Genomic DNA, 12301 nt, shown 5'->3' on the forward strand with positions numbered 1-12301 from the left:
AGGGGATAGGTAACATGGTTAAAAATCAAGCAAAGAAATAGATAATGTAATGGACCACAGGGCTGTAGAGAATTAACTTTTTATCAAAGAGTCTAAAATTGCTGTAGATTGTATCTTCAAGGATATAAATAAAAATAAAATGGCATGAAACTGTAGGCTTCTATAACTGGCATTAAATAGGAAGTGAGTGAATTTAACAAATGATTTTTATATGAATGGAAGACTAGAGAATTCGAACAATCTGTAGACAGTGCATAGAATAAACGTCTATGAATTTAAAGGATACAAGTGACTGAAATGATGTATCATAGCTAAGCTCCTGTTAAACTCTCAGTGAACAAATATTTTATGTATAATCATGTTAAAATAGATATATACACATTTCTAGTGCCAAATAAACTCACTATACAAAACAGATTTGTTAAAAAAAAACACATTCAACTACAATATTCATGACTAATATTATACATCATTTCTGTATGTTATTACCACAGTGGAATAGTCATTTACAAAATCTGCAATAAGATGCAGCGCATTCTCTAGGAGATTAAAAGCAAATGAAAATGTGTCTGATGTATAAACATGAGACATTTAATGTGGCTTTATATCTTGATAGTGTGTTCGTGTACCACTTATGTACTTCTTGTCCCCTTAAGTTTTTCTCCTTAGATGTAGGATTTAGATACAGAGCATCTCACATAAGTATGCACATTTCAAGGTGGACATAGCATAAGGAAACCCTCTAATATTGTTCAACAGAGGGGAGTTAGGGGAAAATAAAGAGCAATGGGGGGGGGGATGTTTGATCAAAATGTGTCATACACATACATGAAAATATTACTAAGAAATCCCTCTATAAAATTACATGCAACAATAAAAAATAGAAAAACTTAAAATACTAAGGTACCAATTAGAATTTTACCAACAAATAATAACCAAAGAGTCATAAAAAATTAACTTATCAAATAATTAGCTTTTCTAACTACAATCTGAAACTGTAATCCCATGGGGTTAATTAAGTACCGCAATATTTGCCAAGGGAAAATCCCTTCAAATTTTGAACTAGCATTAGATTCCTTTTTCAAATAGCAACAACAATTAAAAAATTAATTGGGAGAATAATAATCATTTCATAATCTCAAAAAATCCTATAAGCTCATTAGAAGCAGTTGAGGTTTAAGGAACATTTTAATGTGTTACAAATCCATGTAAATTGTACATTAATATTCCTGTTTGTAAGCTAGGCAGTTAGAACAAAAAAAATCCTAACATTTCCCTGATTTGCAATTGAGATGGTTAAACACATTAGTATTACATGATTATGCACTGTGTTTGAATTCTACTTTACATTCTCCTTATAATTGCCTCATTATATAAAATGTACTATTCCTTGAATTGCTGAAGGAATTTGGCATTTCTATGTGTATACAATGACATTTTATGAAAACACTAAAAAAAAAACCCTGAAGCCCAGAATTAAAACAGAGTTTTAGATACACTCATTATTCTTCAAAAGCCTTAAATGGAGAAAATGTCACTTGCTTTTCTAACATACCCTTAATCATATTTTCTAGTGAATCTTCAAGCAGTTTCCTTTTCCTCATCGACATTTTGTTAAAGAATAAAGCACAAACAATAAGAAATATTTGTTATGATCAAAGAGTGGTTAAAGATTAGTATAAGTTCAATTCTAAGCACTAAAAACTTCAGTGAAACTCTTAGCAAGATTAGCTTTATAAGATTAAAAAGCACAAAGTCATACCATTTTCTAGTGAAATCACAATACAGCTAGCTCATGAAAGGAAGAATAGAAATCCAATTTTACTCTTTTGACTATTTCTCCCTCTAGGGGAAAATAAAAATGTATAGCTGTAATAGCAGAATTTCCATATTTTCATCCAGAAGAAAATGCCTCAAATGTGGAAAAAATTATTACATTTTTCAAAGCAGCCCCAATTCAAACCACTATGAACTAATTTTTCTTAATTTATTGCATAGCTACATTTATGAATGCTTTCTGGATACTGTCTAGAACTATTCTGAGAGTCATTAGAGAATCTATTGACAAATAATTTGCTTCTGTGTTTATAGACTGAGATGCTACATTCCTTGGTCACTATTAAAATGTAAAAGCATGAATTTAAAAACATCAGTTTTACAATTGATGAGTTGAAGACATTAAAAAATCACTGCCAATCAATTAAAATGGCCTCATGTGGCTCCCGGTTCCCAGAGGTCAATAAAAGCCAGACAAAATAATCTGTCTGTCAAAACCTGAAAGTTTGATTTCAAGGATTTTGGGTACTATTATTGCAACTAAAGTAGCTTACATATTGAACAGCATAAAATTTATCTAATTTGAGGTAAGAAAATCAACTGGCCACATAATGAACTTATTACAATGCCCACGCATTTCGTGATGGAAGATTCTCTGTAGGTTTAGAAATGTTCCCATGGCACCAAGCTAGAGGGCATTTCGAAATCAATCAATATGCCAAAACAGAATCCCAAGCCATGCAAATACTATAAATTAGTAATGAAGCTAAAATTATTAAGGTGGTTTTATTATTTTGAATTCTCTTTCTGCAATCTGATTAACTCTGTGCGGACATTTCCTCTTCTGATTTAATAAGACGATCTGATTCATGAGATAGAGCTCATGTTCCATTTCACAAATGAAAATATTGATGAGCCAACACAGAAAAACATGATTTTCTGGTTCTGGTCATTTAAGTTTGTTTGACCATACTGCCATCAATTTTAAATATTTTAACTCCTAGCAGGTTAAAATCCAAAATAAAGAAAACAATCCCAAACAAAAAGGCTTTCCAAGGGTAAGCTATATGATTTCAGAAGTGATATCATTCGACCGGCTACAGTCCACAGTAGATATGAGACAGCGTTTCTGTAGATTTTGTTTTTCTGGTGGTGAGTGAACTGCCAATCCTATATTTCAATACTTCAGTAATTATGCCCTGAGGGAACTTAATCTAAATTTTTCTTTTTGATGCTCCACCTTTTGCTATTTTCATCACTGGAAAAGTAGTCAAAAGTCTCTGCTTTTTGAGATTGTGAAATATGAACATGTTAGAGACACATGAATAAAAGGGGGAAAATGATCCATGTTATGCTGGATTTGCCTCCCTTTATACATCTCCAAATGGCATTTTATAACCAATTTTGTCCTTTCGAACTTTAAGTAAATAGAATCAAACTACAGAATTCTTCAATGATGAATCCATGTTTTTGACCTGCAATCCACATAATATCAGTAGCTGAGGTGGGGTTTTGTAGCTGCACGGTATACTGAGGAAAGTACATACATTGGGTGGTTTACAATCATATACAAATATATTAATGGAAATATGGTAGACTCAAGGGAGGATTCAAATTAATTCCTCAAAAAAGGCAGAGTCAAAGTTCATCAATAAGAAAGCAGGTAGTCAAAAGGGGTCGGGGTGGGGCCAAGGGGAAAGAGATGAACAAATGAAGAAGAGAAAGGGGAGAAATGCAAAGAATCAACATATAGGCTACAAAATTAAAAAGAATGAGAGAAGGGGTGGCAGAGAATGTTAAAGGGGTGGCATCGATCAAGATGCGTTGTATTCACAAACTGCTTTGTTTAACAGCGACTCCTTTGTACAACTACCTAAAGATAATAAAACATTGAAAAGAAACAAAATACATATCATATTCTATTGTGTATCGTGGCTTATCTACAGTTGAGGCTATCATGAAAATTACCACTGTGATAATCTTGTGTGTGCTAAGAACCTCACTGGCGAAAGCAGCAGTGAAGAAACTACTGGACTTTTCCAAAAGGGAGTGAAAGAGGAAAGAGAATTACCGAGAACAAGTAAAACTGGAACTCACTGTGTCTGTGTAGAAGGAATCTCACCGAGAGGAGGTGTGCAAGTGGGAGACAGTATAAGAGAGCAACAGACCTCCATCTGCCTGAAGTATTACACATGTCGCCTGTAAAATCCCATGGTGAACCATCTTTGTACAATTAATATACTCGGGGAAAAAATGAATGCCAGGAAAGTATAACAGGCTCCATTTGGAAGGGGGGTACCCAGTGGCATGCAGGGAAGGCCAGTGGAGACCGAGAATGAGAGTGAGTATGGCCAAAGTCCTGTAGAGGACTGTATGAAAAGAGAATGCTGAGGTCTACTGAGATTGTTTTAGGAAGGGGAGAGGAGAGAATAAGGGAGAGAGGACATAGTATGAGTGGAAATAAAACACTTAACCCCCATAGGCAACTCATAGCAGTTAACCAGCAATCTTTAAGGAAAAAGAAAATCCCTGGTGTTCTTCAACGATGGCATTGATAGACACTGAGACATATGCCAAACTACTATCAGTAGACAGAAACACTATGTCACAATGTTAATCTCTTGTAGTGATGAGATTACTGAGAAGACTAATGAAGCAAAGATAACTTTGTTGGTATGTTCTGGAAACAACCTGTTGGTTTGGGGTTGCTGACTGCCTTAGGTGTTCTTTTACAAACAGAAAAGTTTTCACTTTAACGTGATAAAATGTACACTTTGAGATCTGCAAATTTGGGGCTTAGTCCACAAAAATCACCTTCCCTACCCTACATACAGATGCACTGATTATAGAAATTTACTAATTACACATAAACATATGCATGCACACATTAATTTACATTAATTATACCTAAACATATGCATGCACACATTAATTTACCATCAGTAAATTCATTGACTATAGTATCTATTTTTCCCCATTGCGTGGCTTTTCACCATGAAACCCAGCTAGGACTGATTTATTGATTGATTCAAGTAGAGAAGCTCTTCCAATTTATTTTCCACATGGAAAGACAGTTGTCTTGCAGACCATTTCCTGAAACGTCTACCCTTTTCCCACTGATCAAAAAGTCACTTTTCTAATTTATCAAATATTTTCCTCTAATATACTGCAGCCTCAGCTGCACTCTCACTTAGATGCCGTTCGAGATGAATTCCTTTGACTTACCTATTCCAGGATCCTGTAGCACTACAGTGTCAGATGACCAACCCGAGTCTCTTCACAGTAACAGGAAAACAATTGCTTTTGTGCATTCCTCTGTGTCCCCCAGTGAATGTATGTTTGGAGCCCCACAATGCAGAGGCTCACAGGTACCAAAGGGAGCACTGCACACCAGATGTGTCCACGGTTATCAAAGTTTCCTACGTGTCTCTGAGCTGCAAGTTCTGCCACAGGAAATTATCTTAGAACTCAGGTCCCAAGCTTCATAGGCAACACCTAGACCTAGACATTCAGTACAGGAAGCTGCCTTCTGCATACCTGTTCTGTGTTGGACCACATCCCATTCTTTGTTTTCCTAGGTTTCTGAGTTGTCCCTGGTTGTTCTCTGTTCATTCGTAAGCACCTGACTCATCTAGACTTAGGAATTACAGTAATACCAAGAAAGGTACACTGACTGCTCACAGATTGCTGGCTTACCTGAATAGGTCTTCCATCAGGAGTGAGCACCTCTTCCGACAGCTCCATCATCTTCAAGGCCATCAGAGCAATGGGCTTGGCGTGGCACAGGCTTTTCCTGTGGAGTCCTGCGGCGACACAGTACGCATCACCTATGGTCTCCACCTGCAGCAATCAGACAGACCAAAGGCAAACTTAGGATAATGAGTCAGGAAAAGAAAAAAGAAAAAATGATTCATTATCTGCAATCAGGAATATTGCTGAAACACTTCAGGAAAACATGGATAAATTCAGCAATGAGATTACTGAGTGTAATCCCAGCAGAGCCATGATCCAGTACTGACATTGGATGATCACTGAAATTAGGAACAACTGGAATAAAAATAATTGTATCCCCATGAAAAGATATTTGTATTTTGCCAAGACAACTTCCAAATAATGACCTTTATAAGAGCCACCTTCGCATCTTCTTCAGACTTTCTATAGTTCTTCCCTGGAAGGCATTTCCAACCCCAGCTGTTCTACTTCTCAAATGCTCTACATGGTCACATGCATCTGCAACTTCTTGTCAGATCTGGGCTTACTTAGGAATTATAATACCTAAAATTCCTTTATTCATACCCCACGCCATTAAATGTGCCACACATTCCAAATATGTTATTCATACTCTCACTGGAAGAAAAGTATTAGATGCATTTGGAAGGTGAGAAATTGTATTGCACAAACCTATCCATAACCATCACCATGCAACTAAATAGTTCACAGCCACTGTTCTTCCCTGGATCAGACTGAATTTCATTGTCAATATTCGTACCAATTGGTAATTACTATTTTTATATATTTTAAATATCCAAGATTAAACACCCCTCACCCCAAATAACCAAATCATAAAAGTTTGACCTAACTTATTTTCAGAAGAAAGTTCTCTAAGGATCTACTGTAGATATGGAGGTAAAATCCTCACTAGTTCTAATATTAAACACGTGATAAATGTTATATTAAATACCAGATTCCAAGTCTGTATAGTCCTCAATAGTCCTTTCATTAGTTCTTAGTAAAGAACTGATTTCGTCTCTATTTTATATTTACCACTTATAGCTAACTGGGAAGGAATTTTATCATAGGCTATAATCAAAATTCACCTGCATCCATGAATAAGCGATATCTATCACTACCTGTGAGATATATCTATATATATATTTTTTTGTCTGTTGTGGGGCTTGAACTCTGGGCCTGGGTGCTGTCCCTGCACTCTTCAGCTCAAGGCGAGCACTCTACCGCTTGAGCCACAGCACCATTTCTGGTTTTCTAGTGGTTTATTGGAGACCAGAGTCTCATGGAGTTTCCTGCCCAGGCTGGTTTTGAACCATAAACTTCAGATCTCAGCCTCCTGAGTAGCTAGGATTACAGGTGTGAGCTACTGGTGCCCGGCGCTTCAACTATATATTCTTTTTTTTTTTTTTTTTTTTTTTTTTTTTTTTTTTTTTGGTTCGGTCGTGAGGCCTGAACTCTGGACCTGGGCACTGTCCCTCAGCTCTTCAGCTCAAGGCTAGCGCTCCACCACTTGAGCCACAGAGCCATTTCTGGCTTTTTTTTCTTTTTGCTTATGTGGTACTGAGGAATCGAACCCAGAGCCTCAGGCATACAAGGCAAGCACTCTACCACTGAGCCACCTTCCCAGCCCATCAACTATATATTCTTGGACTATGTATTCTATATATTCTTGATCTAAAATATGCTTATTTAATAAATACCTATCAAAGTAATAAGAATCAAACATGTTAACCAGGTGAACAATTATCGTTCATTCTCACTGATATTTTTCATTTCTGATTTTTACTTTTTTACTGTTTGGGCTAGTTTTTACTATTCATTTCAAGATGTTTGTGTCATGTAAAACTAAATAGGAAGAGATGCCTCAGTGACTGAAAGGTATTTTCTCATGAACATATCAAGAGTTGCAAAGTATTCTATTAAGATTCAGCAGCGGTAATTCAATTTCACGTGAACGCATTCTAACATTAATAGTACGAAAGAAATGGACTGCCTTAAATTCTTTGAGCACTAACTTAGAAACATTATGAGAACACCTTGAAAGCTCAGGAGACTGTAATGGCCAAACTGATCTTTGATTATCAGAATCTCATCACCTGATGATTAATAACTAGGCATAAGAAATGATTAAAGACACTCAGATCTATAATGACACTGCCATTTTCACTTTACAACCTGTTTTCTGATGCCAGAACATGGAAATATATGGCATAGTAACAATAGAAAGACAATGGAATGTCAGTTGGTGAAGGTTTGACAATTCTCACTTAGGAAGACACGGAGTAAATGACTAATGTCTAAAATGTGTCCATGGAGCTTTCTCCTACTGATGCCATCTTATCCTTCAGTGGCCCTCACATTATCCAGTCCTTTCATTTCTATAGAACTTTAAAATCTAGAGCGCTGCTAAACTGTGTACTTGGAGATTTTCAGATACCAGAGCTGTTGGGAGTACATTACCAGCAGAAACCATACTGGCTTGTGGCCACTCTAAATGGACATGATCCCAGAGAACAGGTTTTTAGAATTTCTACCACCATTGTCATCATCATCACCCCCATCCTCTTCATTGCTTCCATCCTATTTACAACAAAAATCTATTACTTTCTTCTCCATGAGCATTTCCCTCATTTGCATCATGAGAATTCATTTAAAAAATGTTGCACATTCTCTGTAGGAGGGTGAAGAATAGAAATTAATAAGTAACCACCAACTGACGTACGAATGTGCTAAAAATGAAGGGCTAAGTAGGTTCACAATGTACATGTCACAAATTTACTTAAAATCTAGACATGATCATGGAACCATTTCAAAACATTGGGTTTCCCAATTGAGGTCAGTTTAGTGATCAAGATGCACTGTAGTCATGAATTGCTACACTGAATTGAAACCCTTCTGTACAACTACTTAAATAAAAAATCATGTAAGAAAAATAACTACTGTCAATAGAGCAAGGAAAAGACAGTAATAAACAATGATGTAATATTGGGAGGTGGAATCCTTACAATTATTTATCACACCCAACACAAAGAAGAAAATGGCATTTTTCTAGGGTAGACTAAAATGTGCTATAGTAACAATCAAACCTGCAAATCTTAATGCCCTAAAACCACAAAGGTTGGCTTCTCCTTTACATGAAATACTTGTGCAGGTTCACGGCTGAAGTGAATGGGGGTACAGCCTGGGCTGTCCAGAGCTCTTGCTCCAGGAATGCAAGGCTATCGACCCTCCTTGTTGCGAGGAGGTTCCCATGGCAGAAGCAGGAGGTTCTGACACAGTGTACAGATGCTCTTACTACTCACTACCAGCTGTGACGAAGCTGCTTCCTATGTTCATTCACCAAAGTCAGTCACATGGCCAGACTTAATACTAAAGGCAAGGGGGAAATGCCCGACACAGAATCAGAAATGGCATCCACGAGAAATTGAAGGAATAGGTATTCAGAAGTTATCAAATACTCACATATATATAACATGGAAGTAGTCTATCATCACATGATGTGTTTTTTTCAGACACGGTTAGCAGTGTAACCTGAAAAAATCTTGGTGCTATTGGTAATTTGCATACTTTATAGTGATATGGGATAGAGATGGGAGATTTTGTCTGTGGTAACACACATGTATAACTATATATTCAGTTTATAAATATTTAATATATAAATACTGAATATGTAAATATGCAAATGTTATAACAATATATTAGTATTTAAATATAATGCTTATATTTAGATATTCAATATATAAATATTTCAAATGCATATATTTTTATCTTGGTGAAACACTGTTACCTTTGGACTGGAAGAGGACACCAGAAACAAGCAAACACATCACAAGAAAAGAACACACACCCACACCCACACCCACACACCCACACACCCACACACCCACACACCCACACACCCACACACACACACACACACACACACACACACACACACACACACACACACACACACACACACACACACACACACACACACACACACACACACCAACACCTGCAGCTTTCCATGAGCACTCGAGTTTTCTCTCATCTCCCTTCATCAAAGTTTAGCAGAAATGTATGTGGACATTTTAGTGGCTCCCACTGGAAATAATTGTTTACTTTGCTTCGTGAAGAGCAAGAATTATATAACAATTCTATTTGCTCTTGAGGTTATTTCCTTGAGTTAAACCTAGGCCAAACAAATAGACATCGTAAACAAAGCACACAAAAACCATTAAAAAAAAAAGCTGTGTTCTGAATTCTTTATAATTGTCTCAGTATTTTCATAGAGCATTAGACACAACAGACACCATCTAAAAGAGTACATCTCATCTATTTTCAGGATCTCCAACCTGTTCTAGAATGACATTAGATAAAAATAAAGATGGTTAAGCATCTTTATTCTCAGCAAGGAGGGGTGAGAATGGGAAAGTAATGATGCTTCCTGCAAATATCTGAACAAACTCGCATCCATTTCCTAACACAGAAGAGATTTATGTAAAGAAAATATGTGCAAGGTACGGCCTACATGTTCCTATAACTGCTTTAATCAAACTTTATAGAATTAACCTGCCTTGCCACATCTTTCTTCAACTATTTGTAAACAAATTGATAAACACTGATCCAGAAATAATGGTAGTAAAAATAAATTCCTTCGACACATGCATTCTTTTGTAAACTTCATTTCAATTTTAAATCAATTCAAAACATTCATTTTTGGTCCCTAATATAATCTCATTCCTTAACATTTTTCTTCCTCCCTTCAAGTAAAGGCTCAAGAAATATCTCAGAAATGTCTCTATCAGGACTCAACCCTCACTTTTCTGAGTTTTCATTTCCCTATTTCTGGGTCAATAATAATCTTGCTTTTTGTTTTCTTGGCAGTGAGGAAGAATCTATAACCACTGGGAGGAAATTTTCTGTCACTGACACAGAACAAAGCATGTCAAGAATGCATTTGTGTGGGGGGGGTGTGAGAGAGAGACAGAGATAGAAAGTTTACACTCTCCCATACTAGATACATAACTTTATTTTTCATTTACCTTTTTTTTTTAGTGGTACTAGGGTTTGAACTCAGGGCCTTCAACCACTTGAGTCATGTTCTCAGCCCTCCTTTTTTTTTTCCTTTAGTTTATTTTAGTGTTACAATTCTGGTTTTGCCCAGGCCCAGGCTGAGACTATAACATTTAGCTCCCAAGGAGCTGGGATTACAGACATGCATCACAATATCTGTCCTTAGTATCCCTAGCATGGTGTTAGGATGCCTGAAACTGCATCAAATTACTACATCGAGGGGTCCGTGATGCCTAATGGCCAAAAAGCAAGGGTTTCAAATGCAAAACTTAGGGCCAACTGCATAAGAGTCACCTGCCTGAGGGTACTTGTTAAAACGTAGGTGGTTCTGGGTGCTGGTAGCTCATGCCTGTAATCCTAGATACTCAAGTGGCTGAAATCTCAGAGTTGAAGCTCAAAGTCAGGTGGGGCAGGAAAGTCTATGAGAATGTATGTCCAAGGAACCACTAAAAGAAGTCAGAAATGGAACTGTGGCTCAATGGAAGAGCACTAGCCTTGAGTGACAGAGCTAAGGGAAAGCACCCAGGCTCTGAGTTCGAGTCCCAGTATTGGCACATGTGTACACATGTGTACACTCACAGACACAGACACACACAGAGAACGCACACAAAATCAAAATCCAGATGTAAGCCCACTACATTCATTTTCACAAGTTGCCAGGTATTTTTTACTATGAAGAACTCTGGTATATGATAGGAATTTAAAATAGTACGATATTCACCTGAGTGGTCAGTGTTTTAAATAAGCCAATGGACTTTCAGAAAGGAGACGCCACTTCCTCCCTCAACTCCACCCACCCCCATACACTCATTACCTCTCTCTTACCATCCATCCACACTAGTAACTTTCCCCAACAGTTCCTTCTCAGAACTTTAGATTCTACCTCCAAGACCAAAGACGTGTGTGTGCACACCTGCAGCTACGCCACACACAGACATGTGTGTGCACAAACGCACACATGTTCTATGCTCAGATGTGCATGCAAACACATGCACAGCCCACGCTTCACACACATACACACCCAAACCACACAGACTCACACACACAATCCAAGTGCTGAAAATGTGTACTGGCGCAGGAAACAAACATTCAGTGATCTAAACAGAGTTGCTGAGTACTGTGAAATGGACCCAAGTGGACTGCACGTAATGATTTAGCGATTCGCAGGGAAACCATTTTCTCTACGGATTTACTGATGAAACTACCTCCAAAACATCCCTTCGTTATTTCAAAAAAGAAAATAGTCTCTCTAATTACACTCATTCTGGTGGATGCTTCTGACCCAAATACTGCTTTTAAGGCTGTCTGTACAGTGCTGAGTTTCTTCAGCACTGGAAACGAGGCCATGGATATAAATAGAGCAGCGAGTTGGCCCGGGAGTGACTCCCAAATGGGGGGGAAAAAAGGATTCCAAGCGATTTCCTACCAAAGAAAGCTCCTTTCTGGATAAAACTCTCAGGAGCTGTATCAGTATAAATTCCAGATACAGCACAGGAATGTCAATTATTTGGGAAATACTGGTGCCAAGCCCCAGGCCATTAATCACCAAGGTTATTAAATACTGAGGCATGTTAGCAAAAAAAAAATACATTGAAAAATCCAGTCAATTTTTTAATTTTAAATACTCACATTAGATGCGGGCAAATCAGTATACAGTCCTGTAAACACCTTTAAAAATAAGGCTCCAATTTCCCCACTTCATCCATCACTATCACCAAATACGATTCCATGTTCCAGT

At 37.3% G+C, this 12301-nt stretch overlaps 1 protein-coding gene across 1 annotated transcript in view; it reads right to left on the minus strand.

Moving 5' to 3' along the window:
- The window catches only part of LOC138821317 (guanylate cyclase soluble subunit alpha-2), a 204037-nt gene that overhangs the window by 70540 nt on the left and 121196 nt on the right, over positions 1–12301 (minus strand). The window contains exon 6 of the mRNA XM_070013456.1: positions 5473–5616. Coding sequence (XP_069869557.1) covers positions 5473–5616 — 144 coding nt within the window. The remainder of the gene's footprint in view (positions 1–5472; positions 5617–12301) is intronic.

The sequence above is a fragment of the Dipodomys merriami genome, unplaced genomic scaffold (genome assembly GCF_024711535.1).
Source record: "Dipodomys merriami isolate MVZ:Mamm:240054 unplaced genomic scaffold, mDipMer1.0.p SCAF_91, whole genome shotgun sequence".
Lineage (NCBI taxonomy): Eukaryota > Metazoa > Chordata > Mammalia > Rodentia > Heteromyidae > Dipodomys > Dipodomys merriami.